This window comes from Octopus sinensis, linkage group LG8 (genome assembly GCF_006345805.1).
Source record: "Octopus sinensis linkage group LG8, ASM634580v1, whole genome shotgun sequence".
Taxonomy (NCBI): domain Eukaryota; kingdom Metazoa; phylum Mollusca; class Cephalopoda; order Octopoda; family Octopodidae; genus Octopus; species Octopus sinensis.
The window spans coordinates 38,434,878-38,454,480 of NC_043004.1; the positions used below are offsets into that span (position 1 = coordinate 38,434,878).

Genomic DNA, 19,603 nt, shown 5'->3' on the forward strand with positions numbered 1-19,603 from the left:
TTCAGCCAAGCGGCGTCCCGTTTGATCGATGTACAGAGAAGGACAGAAAGAGCAGGAGATGCAGTAAATGACATTTCTAGAAGTGCATGTAAAGGAGTAAGTGATATAAAAGGACAATGATGGGTGCCTGTGAGTATGTTGGAGAGGCAGGGGAAAGTGTGGTAGTGTGAGTGGGGGAGATGAATGAGCCAGGTGGGAGGTGGGGTTAGGGAAGAAAATGTGGGCTAATAATAGATGACCTGGCACTTCAATAGTTTTTGAGGATATATTGAGTGACGTCAAGTTTCAATGCCCCGTCTGGAATATCACTTGCTTGGAAGATAGATCAGTGTTCGAAAAGTTGTTATCGAGTAAAAAAAAAAGAAAAGAAAAATCATCAGACAACAAATAAAATACAAATTTTTCAAAGTTGGTGTCAAAGTTTTTTTTAAATACATAAAAACAGTAAAGAAATGTGGGAAGATGGAATGAGTTTCAAACAGATAAAGAAAGTGTTATGTTTGGTAAAAGTTCACAACTACGAACATAAGAGATATATAAATCAATTGTTTAAAAATACTTTCCTGAGGAAACAGTCTCAAGAAACGAAATTTCAATAGATGTCTTTTATGATACGTTTAATCTTCCTAAACAAAGTATGGGCACTACACTTTCTAGTATGAGAAAATGAAAACGCACCGAAGTACTTGAAATACACACTAAACGCAAAAGATATCAAGCTCCGGGTGGAGTTAAATTCTCAAAAAGGGGAGATTTTATGGATGATTTCCTGAACTCCCCCGGGTGACTGAAATTGGACTAACCGATTACAATAAATAAGAACTGTCAGGGGAGTAGTTTTGAAGTTGAGTCGTTCAAGACTGAGTGCTTTTTGTGAGTAGAGCGTTAATTGATTGTTCGTTATTGCTGTTTGTTAATATTGTTAATTGTTGTTATGTTATTTTTTCCCGTTGAGGAAAATGGAGAAAACACCAGCAGGCGGCCACAGTTATGCGGCTGCAACTGGAAAAGGAGCTGAAGATAAAACGTTGGAGACGCAGCAAATGATTTTAGCTCAATAGAGGCGATCGATTGGTTAAAATTCGAAAAATTAATCTACGTTAAACTTACAAATTACAATTTTCTCAAGAAAGCCAAGAGAAAAAATGTTTTATTTTGACACATTCTACCAGTATACGATGTTTAAAAGTGTTTAGTTAACTAGAAATTGTGTTGAAAACTGCCGTTCAAAAGGAAAATATCCGTTTTATGGATTGTTCCCTCTGTGGTGTCCTGTATGTTCTTGTTTGTCCCCCTCTATGTTGCGCCCTTGTTGCTAATAAAGATGCGAGTTCGACGTCGGGAGAGTGTTGGAGTTAATTTTTGTGAGTTACATGTTAATTGATTGTGAATTAATTATTACCGAATGTTGAAGGCTTTCCCTGTGCGGCCGTATCCGTATATTTCGGTTGTTTTTAATTCAATTGTATAAAGGAAAATTTGAATACTTCGAGCTAGAGCTATGCAGCGGCGGCAACAGGTAGTGACAATATTGCCGCGTTAACAGTGAGAGACGTAAAGGTAGAAATAGACAGAATTATAGAATGTGGAAAATTGTTAACAAGTCTAGGAACAGCACTCTCTCTCTCTGTTGCCGCCAAAGGAATTTTCGGAAAGTTTACAAAAAAGAACGGTCCTGTACAAATCGTAAAAATTATCCACAGGAAAAATCGAAACTGCGACGACTGACAGTATAGAAAAAATACTAAAAAATATTAAACACCTGGCGACGTTTGTAACGCGAGGTCAGAAATTCGGAGTGGTAGAAGTCAGGTTCGCATCCGAGGAAGTAGCAGCAGAGCATGCAGTAGACACGATTAGGAATGACGTGTGGATATTCCTACCAAGTTACTGCGAGAAAAGAAGGATCTTTTTGGTTTGAACGGCAGTTTTTTCTAGCGGTGTCATATGAAATTGTCACTCATAATTATGACCCTAGTATCGATCTATTGCATTTCAATGTTTTAGGGCTACGGTTAGTTAGGGTTAGGGGTGGGGGGAAGGGTATCTTTTTTCTTCAGAAATGTAAATAAACCCAATCTGTTTCTTAAACGAGGGACATATTCATGCGGCACAGAATGTTTTCACCTCAATAGACATCATTGATTGGTTGAAATTGCAGAAATTGAAGAAAAACAACAACAAATATCTTACAAACTATAGAATTTTCTCAACAAAGCCAAGAGAAAAAGATGTTTATAAACACATTCTACCAGTATACGAAGTTTAAAATTTTTTAGTTACCTAGAAATTATTTAAAAAAAACTGCCGTTCAAACCGAAAAGATACGAAAAGAATGGCGAGAGTAAGGGTGGGTAAAATCCCACCCGAATACAACGAGACGTGGATTATGGCGGCAGTCTTATTCCACATGAAAGAGAAGCCGAAAATATTGAAGGCAATAAGAACTGAAAAGGTCGTCTTTTGTGGATACGGGTTAGAAATGAAGAATCAATCCACCTTGGAAGACCTGAACTCCATAACTGAAGAAATAGTATTACCTGAAGGAAATAAGTTGAATGTGATGGTAGAGGGTAGACCTGTGAAATGTTTTTTGTGTAGTGAAAGAGGACACAAAAAAGCGGACTGCCCTCGAAACAAGGAAAAAGAGAGGGAGGAGAGTTTGACGCAGAGAGTTCGACGCAGAGAGTTCAACGTAGAGAGACGTTTGATGTTGGGGCGCAGTTCAACAATGCCTACAAAAGCTAAATTTTTAAAAATGCACTCCGTTGAACAATCCAATCAAATAAACAATTGCCAAATAACTACAGAATTTTCACAATTCCCCGGAAAACCGGGAAATAAAATTGTCCAACACAGCCTGAAAACAGGCAACAGTTCAAAATAAGTTTTCTACAATATGTTTTCATCAACACAGTTTAGAAGAATATATAAATGCTTATCATTGCATATGGAACTGTATCTGGAATCGAGAAGAGAACAAGGAACATCATGTCCAAAATTCTAATCTTCATCGCATCTGCTCTACTTGCTGTTATTGGATCAGTAACTGCCTTGCACCCGCCATTTGTTCCTCACACAGCTTGTAAGAAGTTTTTACAATTCTATTTATAATTTTATGTTCTTCCTTTACGAACGTAAATAAATAAAAGTTTCAACAATAAAAAATAACAACTCACAGAGCGCAAAAAAAGACACGACCGAAGACTTCAAACCGGAAGCAAGCTTCTTTAGTTTATGGAATTAGCCATAAAGGCCTTACATACAGGGGACAGCACAAGGTATGGACAAAAAAAAACAACAAAAACATATAGAATGAAATGAAATGAAATTACTCAATGAAAGATGAAACGAAGTCGCTCAGCCCTACCTCCGAGTGACTTCATTGAACCCTTTGCAACAACCATTTTTGAAATTGTTTGGAAGCAATTATTTAATTAACTTTTTAATTAAATTAAATATACAGTGGTGTCTATATCCTTTACCCACCACTCGCAGTCCATATTTTCCGCATACTTCTGTAATCTCCGTACGTACTCCGTGTCTGCCAACACGTAATGTTCTCGGACAGACCCTTCACTCCCGTTATATCTACATTTTACTGCTCCGTCCTACGAGTCCAATTCATCGCACAGTTCTTCATTATGCCCATTATACATTATGACATATTTGTCTTTACAGGGCGGCGGGGGGGGGGTGTACTTTTGTGGCTCTTGTGTGTTTGTACATATTTTTTATGTCAGACAGGGCATGAGGAGGATTTGTGTCTGTAGGGAGTGGTTGCGGTAAAGTGGGTGTGGGTAGGGGCCGGGTTGGTATGGGTTGGCAGTCATCCTTTACCATATGTGTCTGCCTCTTTTTTCTTTTCTTCATCCCTGCTCTCTCCCAGTTGGTGCTTGTCTCCTCTTCTTCGATGGTGGTACTCTGTAGTATCATATCTCCTTTTCCTCCACGGACTGTGGATCATCTACCACTTTCTCATTCTCCTTAGCCTTTTCTGGTGGTAGAGGGCACTCCGCTCTAATGTGGCCTGAAAGGCCACATTTATAGCATCTCGGTATTCTTCCCCTAACTCTACTTTCAACGTTGTGTCTCCTACTGTGATATTCTCTATCATCTTTTGTATATCTTCCTCCGACACTTGTACCAACATATCAAGGGTTTGTCCCTGCCAGTTCCTATGGGGTTTTCTGGTAGCCTGTAGGGCCACCACCTTCTCCTCCATGCCTAGCAGTATGGCAGCCACCAGCCAGGCTACATCGACCTCCGGGGTTATTTCCTCTACCCTAACCCTGGAAGGTAAAAGAAGAAATACCTCATTAGTTTTCAGCGGCGTTGCTGATTGCAGCCTCACGATAGCTACCTCGCAAAATGTCACCTCCACCGTTCCAAATTTTCTACTTCTGGCAAGGTAGGTAATTCCTTGCCAGACTGGTTTGATCGCCTTTTCCACCTGAACCGTTGACATAACTTCAATCTTTCCGGCTACTATGGAGAATGTTCTATAAATGATGGTTTTCTCGATTTTTTTCCTTTAACACTTATGAAGGGGGAACATCTTCACGTCGCTCCTCCCCTTTTAAGTATTTCCTTGAACTTGCTCAGCCCTTTCTAGTTTATTTGATCAATTTCTTCTTCCCTCACCGCCGCTGCATAATTCTTCTTTTCAATAACCTTATCGGTCTTGTTCAAGTAATTGACTAATTCCTCCGACGACTACACCTCCACCGTTCCATATTTTCGACCTCTGGCAAGGTAAGATATCTCCTGTCAGACTGGCCTTAACACCTTTTCCACTTGTGCCCCCGACACCACTTCTATCTTCCTTGTTGTCACCACATACGTTCTGTAGACGATTTTTCACTCCACCTTATCTTTTAACACTTCTTTGTGGGGGGAAACCTTCACATCGTCCCCCTCCCTTTCAAGCATTTCCTTGAACTTGCTTAACTCCCCCAGACTTACGTCTTCAATTCTTCCCTTTGCCACTGCTGCGTAACTCTTAGTGTCCATTTGCTTGTCAATTTTCTCCAAACACTTTGCCAAGTCCTCCTCAGGCGACTCAAATTCCGAATAAGAATTATACATTTTTCACAACTCTTCACACGATGACCCTCCATCACACAAGAGGAAAAACGTCGCACAGACAAAAAAAATCCGCACAGCAAAAAAAAAAGAAAGAAAAAAAGTCTACTTCGTACAAATACAACAAACCAAATGAACTCTGGCTAACTGGAAGCAACTTCTTAACACACAGTCACGACTGACATATGTATGTGAAAGTGTGTATGTGTATAGGAGTACACTGCCTATTGTTTTGTATATCTTTGTATAATATTTCAATAATTTCATATTAAAATTTACTGGGCTTCTTTGAATTATTTGATTATTATTTTACTATGGAGCTATGAGGTCTTCGAGAGGTGAGTTGACGGCGCCCCCTTAACTTGCTATGGAGTCCTCTCTTATTCTTTGACATATTTCTGCTGTCAAAACTTTCTTGATTATGGAAGAGCAGAAATTTTTAAATGATGCTGCGGTCAATTTTCTTTAATTCAGGTACACATCTCTGTTACTATACGAATCTCATTACTAATGACGTCTTGCTGACGCTTGTTATGGAAATGGTGCTGTATGTAATAGATCTTTTATTTGTGTCAGTCATTTAACTGCATCCATACCGATTTGAAGAGTTTTAATCGATCGAATAGAATGGTATCGAATTAAACGTGGTACTCATTCTATCTGTATCTTTTGCCGAACCGCCAGTTACTGGATCGTAAACTAACACACACACACGTACACAAACACCTATCTATCTAATATATATATATATATATATATATATATATATATATATATATATATATATATATATATATATATATATATATATATATATATATATTATATAAAAGGGCTTAGTAAAATAAATTACTTTGCCGCATACTGAACTCATTAGAAATAGCAGCTAAAAAACTTTTTTAAGGCTATTTCTAATACTTAACGAAAATCTCTCTCATATATATAAATGAGAGAGATTTTCGTTAAGTATTAGAAATAGCCTTAAAAAAGTTTTTTAGCTGCTATTTCTAATGAGTTCAGTATGCGGCAAAGTAATTTATTTTACTAAGCCCTTTTATATAATGTAATAATTTGAATTCGCCTTGAATGGTCCCTTTGCATACTGAACACTTGGTGAAATTGATTAATAATTAATTAATTTTGCCCTCAATTGTTGAAATATATATATATATATATATATATATATATATTATATATTGTGGAGGCGCAATGGCCCAGTGGTTAGGGCAGCGGACTCGCGGTCATAGGATCGCGGTTTCGATTCCCAGACCGGGCGTTGTGAGTGTTTATTGAGCAAAAACACCTAAAGCTCCACGAGGCTCCGGCAGAGGATGGTGGTGATCCCTGCTGTACTCTTTCACCACAACTTTCTCTCACTCTTACTTCCTGTTTCTGTTGTACCTGTATTTCAAAGGGCCGGCCTTGTCGCTCTCTGTGTCACGCTGAATGTCCCGAGAACTACGTTAAGGGTACACGAGTCTGTGGAGTGCTCAGCCACTTACACGTTAATTTCACGAGCAGGCTGTTCCGTTGATTCGGATCAACCGGAACCCTCGTCGTCTTAACCGACGGAGTGCTTCCATAGCATATATATATATATATATATATATATATATATACATATATTATATATACAACTATATATATATAGTATATATATATATATTATATATATATATTATATATATATATATAGATATATATATACATATATTATATATATATATATAGTATATATATACATATATACATATATTATATATATATATATATATTATATATATATAGTATATATATACATATATTATATATATATATATATATATATATATATATATAACGGGCTTTCTTCAGTTTCCGTCTACTAAATCAAATCACAAAGCTTCGGTCAAACCGCGGCTATAGTAGAAGGCACTTGCCTAAGGTACCACACAGTAAGACTAAACCCGGAATCATGTGGTTCGGAAGCAAACATTTTACGCCAAGCCACACCTACGTTTATATTTATATATAGATATATAAATATTTGCAAAATTGCTGTTACTATTCGGTCCACAAAATATTAATTTCGTGTTAATGTCATTTCATATGTCATTGATATTTTTCCGTCAAGAGAATATCAAATTATATTTAATTCAATAAATAAATATGATGCTTGAAAGGTAATTTCGTTTGTTTGGTTCTTCATCTTAAATTTCATCCAACACGTGGTTTGAGTAATATAAGTTACACATTACACAATCTATGCATGTGTTCACACTGTCATATCGTATTTCCAGAAAAGATAGAGTGATTGCTTGGTGGTAGTTCGGACCAACCCCGAATGAAAAACAGTTAATTACAAGATCAAGCATCCTCCAAGACTGATATCCTGTTAATGAAAGGTATACAGATAGCTTGAATAAAAGAAGGCAGCTGTGCTGATTACATTTATTTAGGCAGAAACACGTGTCAACATTTGGCGCTTTTCTCCTGATAACTAAGCTCTCTCTAAAAGCACAAAGATTTGGCAGAAAAATGTTCTAAGTAATGCAAGCTGAAATCCAGAAGCAATGTATCGGGTAGTTAGGGGTAAATGCTGGTGGCGATGGCACACTATATATGTCACAATTTCTGTTCTTGTATATATAAATTGCTCTACGGGTTATAAAGAAAGGCTGATAGCTGCAGGTAAAAGCGGTAATAAACTCGGATATTAAATGCCGAAGCACTGCAGGTTCTTTACTCCCCTACAGTAAGTCATTTGAGAGAGCAGTGTCATCAAAAGTTTTCTCCAAATTTCGCAGATTGTTTAAAACTGATCTATAGCATAAAGTGTTCTCAACATGTAAACAGATAGAAATACAAAGTACAAGATAAAACGATAAAAACACATTTTTCCATATATTTTCCCTAGAACAGGTGAAGTCATAACACCTAATGTACGCATATATATATATATATATATATAACTTTATAAGTGCTAATCAGGTAGGGTTGTATTAGGGCTAAAGTTAGGGACAGTTAATGACTATGGCATGAAAAATAGTATTTCAATGACTTTTCCTGTCAATCTGGTTAATCATACTTTTAGAATTATTTTAAGGCATCATTAATTCCATTACCTAAGTCTTGCAAAAATTGTATACCTCATTGTTATGCCGTGAGAAACTCACATATTTTGAAGTCAGGGCCAAGATATGAAAACAATAGTGTGAGAATTTCATATTACCTTTTACTAATATTCACAGTTTAGAAGAATATATAAATGCTTATCATTGCATATGGAACTGTATTTGGAATCGAGAAGAGAACAAGGAACATCATGTCCAAAATTCTAATCTTCATCGCATTGGCTCTACTTGCTGTCATTAGCTCAGTAACTGCCTTGCACCCGCCATTTGTTCCTCACACAACTTGTAAGAAGTTTTTACAATTCTGTTTATAATTTTACAATTCTATTTATAATTTTATGTTCTTCCTTTACGTACGTAAAACTATAAAAAATATGCTTTCTGTGAATTTAAGGAATTTATAGGAATTGCTTTATATAGAGTAAGGTAAATCAAAATTCAATTCCTAGATGTTATTTCATCTTGCATATCTCATGAGTGTCATTTGGAAAGTAAGGTAAGACGAATACATTTTTTTTTTCTTTTGCAACTTCAAGTCGCTGGCGCTTTATTGCGAGAGGAAAAAATAAGATAAAAAAGCAACTGAATTGAAATGTCTCGTCTTAAACAAATGTCATATGAATACATATTCACAAAATATAAATATAGGCTATAAACAGTATTACTCACAAAACTGGTAACAAGTTCATATTTTATAATTGTTCTCATATTTCCGGGTCACATAAAAAAAAAATACTGCTAACTGGAACGTTCTTACTAAATGACTAACACTGTAAATTGGTCACAGAATTTGGATTACATGATCGAACTAAACCTTAATCCCCTAGATTCCCCCACTTTACCCTTAAATAGACGAGATTTCTCTATGAAAACATTCATTAGGCTTCTTTACTCAATGAAATTAGGTCTGAGTCGAATTAGAAATTGCCCTAAAGACGGCTTATCCCCATGGTAAAAAATAGCGTTATACTTTCATTTGGTAGAGTTTTGGCGTCGATGTTATCTCTACTAAGCATATTTTGCTTCCACCTACTCTCTCTCTCTCTCTCTCTCTCTCTCTTCTCCCTCTCTTCTCTCTTTCGTTCAATATATACACAGATATACATACAGACATAACAGCAAGCCTACATACATGCATACATACACACACACACACACACACACACACACACACGCACACACACACACACACACACACTCATACTCACACACGCACGCACGCACACATATATAGGTTATGAAAGATGGATATGAAGCATGAATTTGTTTATTTCATGTTGCATATATCCCTGTGTTCGATAATTGATGAAGACTTATGCATGTAATTTATAAAATTAATATACAAGAAGCAATTAATCATACTGAATGTATCTTCAAGCAGTTTCAATATACAAATCATAAACATACCTGAGAGATACAAGGTAATCATTGGGGAAAATGGGGCGGTATGATATATATGTTCGTGCATAGAAAGGAATGTATAACGTGAGTTAGGAACTCATGCATTGACAACTTTATTATTACCATGGGTTACTCTGCCTCCCTGCAGTCGACTAGTCTAGTGGGTTTATACTTGCCCTGTGAATTAGGTAATTGGGATCTTTTCGGTTTGAACGGTAGTTTTTAACATCATTTCTAGGTAACTAAAAAATTTTTAACTTCGTATACTGGTAGAATGTTTTTATAAAACATCTTTTTCTCTTGGCTTTATTGAGAAAATTCTATAGTTTGTAAGATATTTGTTGTTTTTTCTTCAATTTCTGCAATTTCAACCAATCAATGATGTATATTGAATTAAAAAACATTCTGTGCCGTATGAATATGTCCCTCGTTTAAGAAACAGATTGGGTTTATTTACATTTGTGAAGAAAAAAAGATACCCTTCCCCCCACCCCTAACCCTAACTAACCTTAACCCTAAAAGAGATTGAAATGCAATAGATCGATACTAGGGTCATAATTATGGGTAACAATTTCATATGACACCGCTAGAAAAAAAACTGCCGTTCAAACCGAAAAGATCCGGTAATTGCTTCCCAGATCTGGGCGGTGTGGTTTATAAGGTCGCCGATCAGCTTACTGCAGTTGATTATTTTCTAGCTGTCTTTGAAGAAAAGTGGGGGAAATCTACATAGAATATTAAAAGAAAACTTACCAAAACATCCCCTTCGACCACGAAATAAAATCTGTTAACGTCCTAGACCTGACACAAGACTTTCGAAGATGGTTATTCTCTCCCTGTCAAAAACTCAGCGAGTTGCTGTATTCTAATAACAGATCCTCCTTATCCTTATAATAACATGTCAGTAGTTTATATCAATGCAAATAATGCGTCTCTTGGCCAAGGAGTAGATATTAACGCCCAATTCTATAATGAAACCCATGATGGCATTGACAGCTTCTCGATCCTAGTAGGATCGAGTATTATGTAAGTACTTCATCAAAGCACTTTCTCTGTGGTCCCTCTTTTGTTAAACATACACCGAGCCGCATCTCGGAACACCATCTCGCACGGACTGCAGATATAAATTTCAAAGATGAGACACAAGTAAGACACAACTACTCGTGACGTGGGTTATCAGTCGCTACCGAATCCAATAGCCTTGTAAACACATATTTCGAACATGACAGACACTACTAATTGTACTGAGGAGAATATTATCAATCGTGGTAGTTGCGATATTACCGGTTGCCGCGATGGTGGTGTAATCGAAGATAAAAGCGACCACCGAAGTAAACTTGCTAGTGATGATAGTAGTAGCGGTAGAATTATGAATCAGATTAATCAGCCACTCGCTGCTAGGATGCGATCAGCTACCTACGCTGCTTGTAACACCAGAATCATCTCCCACCCAATACCGTCCGACAGTCCTAACCATTAAAACCCCGACATTAAACATAACTATGTGTGGGGTGTTATTTGGTATAACCAGCCATCCTTCAACTTGGTGGAAATCTCTGTTCCCAGGGAATTTTTTCGAGATCCTTTATAGATATTTCTCACCAGAGCATTGGCTTTATAAAATATCTGACCGTGAAGATGCCCTTCTTCACAACTCCGATCCTAAGGTCCATAATCGCCACCGCCATCAGTTTAAAACTGAAAAGTCAGAAAATCATGCCTTCACACACAACTAGGGCTCATGAAAATAAAGTGAATTCTCAGGTGGGACGATATTGACGATACACACCCTATCATCAAACATGACAAAACTGCTACTGAGGTATCTCTCTTGGTTTATTCCGCCAACCCCAGATCGGAAACGCCGCTACCGGCCGGGAATCTTAACCCCCATACAGTCAATCCGCATCGCAATAACTGCTACCAGATATACTTTGAATCAGTTAACTCTCCGGTTAAAGGCGTACACAAGTGCAATTTCATGGTCTCTCGAAGCTGCTCACTGACCTAGAACGGCATGAAGATAAACGTGGTCTACAAGTGCATTGTTTTGACACAACTCTCATAGTTACGCAACAGAATCCACAGCTGATCTCATTTAGTTTAGGGTTTCTTCCCATCCTTATTAATTTAATAACAACAAACTTCGGCCAAGTAATATTAAAACTGAAGACAAAAGGAGTATAATTATGACATGGTTAATCAATTATTTGCCCTCGCCCACCACTATTTCCAAAAATCTGGTCGGTTGCCCAGTGAGGCCCGCGCCGAAGCCTGTTATTATTATTTTCATTATCATCTTTCAATTTTATTTCGATTTCTTCCTGAGTGTCTCTCTGACACATAGGGCAGAGAATCGCACTGAATACATTGGTGGGAGCCTAAAAACACACACCAGATTTTTTTTAACAAAGTTATGTGATAGAGAAAGAGGGGAAGAAAAACAGAGAGAAAAAGGAAAAATATAAAATAAAAAATAAACAAAGAAAATAAAGAGAAAAAATAGAAAGAAAATTCAGAGCAACAATGCTCTCCTCCGTACACGCCTGATCTACTAGTTAAGACAAACTTTTGCATTTCCTGCATGGATGGTAAGGGATCATTCTTAAATAATTTTCAGTTCCATTTTTGATCATTCCTGGTAATGTGACCGTCTTGAGACCCCACATCTTTTCGATGTCTATTAGCAAATCTTTAAAACTTATCAATTTTTTTCCCGAGCTATTATGGCAAACAATAAACAAACTTTATTGTTTTAATCTTCCACAAAAATATCTGGTTAATTTTCTCTCATGGTCCGGTCTGTACATACTGGAAAGTCCCAAAGAATTGTTACATTTTCTCCCTCAGTTACAGCCCCAGAGTGGTGATTGTACTACTTGTTAGCAGTTTTTATTTCATAATGCCGACACATTAGCCGCTAGATATTGGCCGAATTTGTCATGTTTTGATTTGTACTCTACAGATGCTAAAACCTTACACACAGAGATTCGGTGGTCCACTGTTTCAATTCCATTGCTGCAGTATCGGCATTTAGGTCGACTCCATTTTTCATCACATTGGCGCCAGGCAAATCGTTTAGCGGTTTTTCGTCTGCCGCTGCTTTCTGAGTTCAAATTCCGCTGAGGTCAATTTGCATTATATCCTTTCGGGGTTGATTAAATAAATACTAGTTACGCATAGGGGTCGATGTAATCGACTTAATCCACTCCCCGAGCTGCCCTTGTGGCAAAAATTTGGAACATCATCATCATTATTATTATTATTATTATTATTATTATTATTATTATTATTATTATTATTATTATTATTATTATTATTATTATTATTATTATTATTATTATTATTATCATTATTATTATTGTTATTAAGGTGGCGAGTTGGAGGATCGTTAGCACGTCAGATGCTACATTCTGAGCTTTAATTCCGCCGAGGTCGACTTTGTCTTTAATCGTTACTTACCAAGATTTTTACTCACTGTTCGCAGGTCTCCGACAATTATTGGTACTACTACCACATTTTTCAGCGACCACAACTGCTTAACTTGCTAAGCTAACTTATCATATCTATCTAATTTTCTTTCTTCTTTATCGCATACCTTGTTATCAGCTGGGTATGCTATATCTATGATCCGGCATCGTTTGCTTTCTTTCTCAATTAAGACTATGCTTGGCTTCCTATTCTCTATCTCATGGACGCAGTAAATCATAAAATCCCATAGGATATTTGCATTATTATATTCGATGATACATTCGGGTTCGTACCACTTTTCTGCTCTGTCAAGTCCATGCTGATTGCAAAGTGTCCAATAGACAATCCTTGCTATATTGCCATGACGACTCTTATATTCCTTCTGTGCTAGTGGCGTACATTGACTGGTAATATGCCGTACGGCTTCACCCTTTTGTCCACAAATTCTGCACTTATCACTTTCTGATATGTTGTTTATTCTGTATTTGATGTAAGTGGTTCTTAATGCTTGCTCTTAGGCAGCACAGATTAGAGCCGCCATTTGCTAGTTTTAAATCACTTTTAGTCATCCATAGCCATCCTTTTCTTTTGTTTGTTTCTGTTTGTTTCTTCAACATCCCTCTATAATTGTCAATGCATTCTTTTCTTCATCCGCCTATTTTCAGATTCATTCACTCTCAAGTCCTTGTACAGTGGTTTATCTTTGCAATCTTCCATCCTATACACGCCTGACCTTCTTACTTTCAATAATAGTGGTTCTGTGACATTTTTTGCACACCATGCTATATTGTTTTCTTCTGCTCTAATGTTGTCTTCGCATCTAATCAGTCCCCTACCCCCGCTATTTCTTGGTACATACTGTCTGTCTGTGTCAGGTTTTGGGTGAAGTATCCCATATCTAGTCAGCAATTTCTTTGTCTGTCTGTCTAAGCTGTTTAGTTCGTCTACTGTCCATGCGATTAACCCTGCTCCATATCTAAGTAGTGAAACCGCCCAGGTGTTGATAGCTTCAATCTTATTTCGTCCGTTTAGTTTCTACTTCAGTAATTTCGAGCAGTTCCTTGGTCTTCCATTCAATGTGCATTCGTTTTCTGTACACTCTGACAAGCATCCATTGTTGTGCTCCGGTAATAAGACTCCATAACTTTCATTTTTAATTCTCTTACTATCTCTTTACTCTTTTACTTGTTTCAGTCATTTGACTGCGGCCATGCTGGAGCACCGCCTTTAGTCGAGCAACTCGACCCCGGGACTTATTCTTTTTGTAAGCCCAGTACTTATTCTATCGGTCTCTTTTTGCTGAACCGCTAAGTGACGGGGAAGCAATGCTAGGGGAACAAACGCAGACACACAAACACACACATACATATATATATATATATATATATATATATATATATATATATATATATATATATATATATATACGACAGGCTTCTTTCAGTTTCCGTCTACCAAATCCACTCACAAGGCATTGGTCGGCCCGGGGCTATAGCAGAAGACACTTGCCCAAGATGCCACGCAGTGGGACTGAACCCGGAACCATGTGGTTGGTTAGCAAGCTACTTACCACACAGCCACTCCTGCGCCTATATAATTGTTTACTCCGCTTATATCTTTTAGCATAGCTAGCAGTTGTTGGATTACGACCGGGCCCACCCTGCTGCTCAGTGGAGCACCTGCCGAGTACAGAACCTGCTGGCTGAGGGACCTTCTGTGTGCGGCACCTCACCATTGTCTCCACTCTCGTTCGCGCCGTTATCGTCATCTATTTTACTTGGCATTTTCACTCACAAATTAGGTACTTTTTTAGGTTACTACCAACCGGTATCTTTATCGAGACACCATTTCTATTATATTAGGCCGCCAAGGTGACAGGGACCTTGCTTCCCTGGTTTGAACTCAGGGTGTTCCTTCTCCTAGGCTGCTTGCCATCCAGGGTTAACGAGTACAGCCTACCCAGAACACTGGTTATTTGAAAGCGCCAGATATTCGCCTTTTCCCACTCTTCTCCTGTCGGTTTGGCGAAGGAGACGGGCTTGACTGTCAGAGAACGGCTCTTGCACGGGCCATTGTGATTATTTCATAAATGATAGGCGCTTACCTCCCCCCGCCACTCCGGCATTGACAGGACGTAAAAACTTAAATAAAAGTGAATGAAAGAAAGAAATTTTTAATATTTAAAAGATATAATAAAATATAAAAAACATAAAACAAAAATTAAATACACAAAAAGAAAATAAAAAACAAAGCTGGTAGAAGAGATGCGTGTGTGTGTGTATGTATATATATATATATAATATATATATATATATATATATATATATACGACAGGCTTCTTTCAGTTTCCGTCTACCAAATCCACTCACAAGGCATTGGTCGGCCCGGGGCTATAGCAGAAGACACTTGCCCAAGATGCCACGCAGTGGGACTGAACCCGGAACCATGTGGTTGGTTAGCAAGCTACTTACCACACAGCCACTCCTGCGCCTATATAATTGTTTACTCCGCTTATATCTTTTAGCATAGCTAGCAGTTGTTGGATTACGACCGGGCCCACCCTGCTGCTCAGTGGAGCACCTGCCGAGTACAGAACCTGCTGGCTGAGGGACCTTCTGTGTGCGGCACCTCACATTGTCTCCACTCTCGTTCGCGCCGTTATCGTCATCTATTTTACTTGGCATTTTCACTCACAAATTAGGTACTTTTTTAGGTTACTACCAACCGGTATCTTTATCGAGACACCATTTCTATTATATTAGGCCGCCAAGGTGACAGGGACCTTGCTTCCCTGGTTTGAACTCAGGGTGTTCCTTCTCCTAGGCTGCTTGCCATCCAGGGTTAACGAGTACAGCCTACCCAGAACACTGGTTATTTGAAAGCGCCAGATATTCGCCTTTTCCCACTCTTCTCCTGTCGGTTTGGCGAAGGAGACGGGCTTGACTGTCAGAGAACGGCTCTTGCACGGGCCATTGTGATTATTTCATAAATGATAGGCGCTTACCTCCCCCCGCCACTCCGGCATTGACAGGACGTAAAAACTTAAATAAAAGTGAATGAAAGAAAGAAATTTTTAAATATTTAAAAGATATAATAAAATATAAAAAACATAAAACAAAAATTAAATACACAAAAAGAAAATAAAAAACAAAGCTGGTAGAAGAGATGCGTGTGTGTGTGTATGTATATATATATATATATATATCGACAGAAGCAGAAAAACTAGATAAAGGAAAAGAAAAAAGGTCAATTAGCAGGGAGGAAGCTATTTTATCGCAAGTATTTTCGTTCGATTCAGATTAACTTAAAACCCTTCTCCTTTGCTTAAAGCTTAAATTCTAAAAACTTATAATTTTGTTCACCCATAGACATATGAAAGTTAGCTATTTGAAACACCCTCACTGCTACAATTCTGAACCTATTGTTGAGAGCGCTTGTATTCTCCCCCTCTCTCCCTTTCTCCGTCTGTCTTTTTACCATCACTCTCTCTATGTCTTTTTGTCTCTCTCTCTCTCTCACTTTCTTCACTGCTTTTGAAGATTACTTGTTGACATTGTAAAATTCCGCAGCCGTAATCACTCTTTCACAGACCAATTCAATCACTAAGCTAGTATTTTCGTTAGATTCAGAGGAATTAATATTTTTCATTCGCAAATATGCGTTTTCTAAAAGGAAGTAAAAAATCTGAAAATCTGCAATAATAATGTAGCCTTTCAGTTTCTTTGCTTTGAAGGCATGATGTTGTGGAGAAAAAAAAATGGAGAAAAATATTACAGAAGTTTAAAAATCGGGCGATCTTTCGTTTGTAGTAGCACGTTTCCGTCGATGATTTCCGTGAAAAACTTTTATTTTTTTACATATGGGCTTGCAGGAACATTTGAAGTAATGAGAGCGAAAGAGACTAAGAGAAAGCGATTTTATGACGAGGGAATTTCTTTTGAAGTTACCGAAGCATTGATGTACATGTGTGTGTGTGCGCGCGCGCGCACACACACACATGTACATCAATGCTTCGGTAACTTCAAAAGAAATTCCCTCGTCATAAAATCGCTTTCTCTTAGTCTCTTTCGCTCTCATTACTTCAAATGTTCCCGCAAGCCCATATGTAAAAAAGTTTTTTACGAAAATCATCGACGGAAACGTGCTACTACAAACGAAAGATCGCCAAACATCGGAAAAACTGGGTATTTTAAGTCAATAGCGAAACAGAAATTTTCTACGCTTAGCGGAGCGGTGTCACCTTTAAGGCTGTACCCTGTGAACTTTATAGTTTAGTGTCTGGCCTGTTCATTGAAGGTTTCTAAATAAACAGAAATTACTACTGGTATCACATCTACTCTCTTCATTCACCACAACATTCGTATTTCCCACTTTAAATCTTCATAGTTGTTTATTTTTCCTTCTCTCACGTTTATTATGTTGTCATTATGTGTTATGTCGATTACCATACATATTCTTTCTTTTTTATTCACCACAACAATGTCCGGTTTCCGATGTCTGGTCAGGTGATCGCACTGGATCATTGCATACTGCAGGATTTTGCAATTCTCATTTTCAGTGACTCCTTCTGCAGTGTGCTCATTCCATGCTCATGTCCTTAGTAGGCCGTGATTCCCACAGAGCACCCAATGGATTATTCTTGCCACGTTGTCATGTCGTCTTCTTTATTCGCTTTGTGTCAATTTCGGGCATCCGCTAACAATCTTCTCATATAGGTGTTTGGTGCATAAATGCACACCCATAGACACAATATATATGTTGTTTTCAGACACTAGCTACTTGCGCTAAAGATATGTTCGGTTATTAATTTGTGTTGCAAGATTCCCCATGTGAAATCGTGTGGTGAAACCGATAATGTATTTCGGGACGGTCATTCTTTATTGACAAATAAACACACGCGCTATATATTTTTCCACACTCGTTTATTACTGTTCTTATTTTATTATTTTAACTCATCTCTATTGTCCGGAAATCTTTCGCCACACATCTGTGACCAGTTCAGTGATACTATGCGTTTTCGTGTGCGTTGTTTGTCCACTTAGTACATTCTGTTCTTCTAATGTGTGTTTCCTTATGTGCACATGCGTTTGTGTCCTTATTTGTGTGTGTGTGTGTGTGTGTGTATGTGTGTGTGTGTGTATGTGTAAGCTTGTGTGTGTGTCATAATTGTTAGACTGAGCCTCAGTAGAGAACACGAATGGAACAGTAACAGCTAACACTACACCACACCACATGACTAAAGACAGAAGGGATGAGAAGAGAGAGAGAGAGAGTAAGACAAGGAAAAAATTGTAAATGATACACAGAAACATACAGGGTAATATACGCACAATAGACATATATGCACTTAACTGTAATACTTATGAGAAATAGGGATAGATGTATAAATTTATAAATAAATATACAAATAAATAAACAAATATATAAATATATTTGTCACAAGATACAGAGATAGATAAAATAAATAAATAAATCTATATAAAGAGCATAGATACGTACAACATACGAAGTTAATCCATACACGCACACATACACACACACTAGAAATATCACAGGCGACCACAGCAATGTCAAGAAAACGATTAACAACGTCTGCGGCAGAGGCGGTGACAACAATGGCAATAACATACGCCCAAAAATGGACACAAACACATGCGCACACAAGGACACACACCTCAGAAAAACAGAATGGACTAAGTAGACTAACAATACAAACAATAATGAAAAGTGTCGTTGACGAGGTCACAGATGTGTAACGAAAGATTTCCGATCACTGGACATGAGAACAGTAATAAATAAGAACAGTGTGAAGAGAAATATATAGTGCGCGTGTTTATTTGGCAAATAAAAACAACCATCGTGAAATACAACAATATATATATGCATTTAAATTATTTACGTATATGTATATATATATATATAATATATATATATATATATATATATATATATATATATATATGCATATAAATTATCTATATTTATATATATATATGCATATAAATTATCTATATATATATATATATATATATATATATGCATATAAATTATCTATATTTATATCTATATATATATATATATATATATAAACATACATATACACATACATATATATATATACACAAGCACACATATATACATATAAAATATATGCATACATATACAAGTACTCACACACGTACACATTCACATAATTAAAAGGGAAAAAAGAAAAATGAAAAAATATATTTACATCAATGGCTCCCGAAGAAGTCACTTTCTTCTTTCCTTTCGGCCTACAGATGCAAACTTAGAATAGGCCCATTCACGCGAGCCATTCTTGTCACATTCACCCATCTTTCAACGAACTTACTGGGTGACATTACCTCCCGCTCCTGCCTCGCTTTACTTTTCAGATGGAGCCTGAAAAAGTTAATGAGGTTTGGCCAAAGATGAAGTTACCCATCTTCAACTCTTTCAATCGCTTACACTACACAACCTCTTTTGCATAACCACCAGACAGAGAAGAATTGTCCTCCCTTTCCAGCCAAAGG

At 37.3% G+C, this 19,603-nt stretch overlaps 1 protein-coding gene across 2 annotated transcripts in view; it reads left to right on the forward strand.

Moving 5' to 3' along the window:
- The first annotated feature begins 8,317 nt into the window (after nucleotides 1-8,317).
- The window catches only part of LOC115214801 (galaxin-2-like), a 33,819-nt gene continuing 22,533 nt past the window's right edge, over nucleotides 8,318-19,603 (forward strand). For both annotated transcript variants that reach the window (XM_036505360.1, XM_036505359.1), the window contains exon 1: nucleotides 8,318-8,483. In XM_036505360.1, coding sequence (XP_036361253.1) covers nucleotides 8,333-8,483 — 151 coding nt within the window. In that variant the 5' untranslated portion in view covers nucleotides 8,318-8,332. The remainder of the gene's footprint in view (nucleotides 8,484-19,603) is intronic.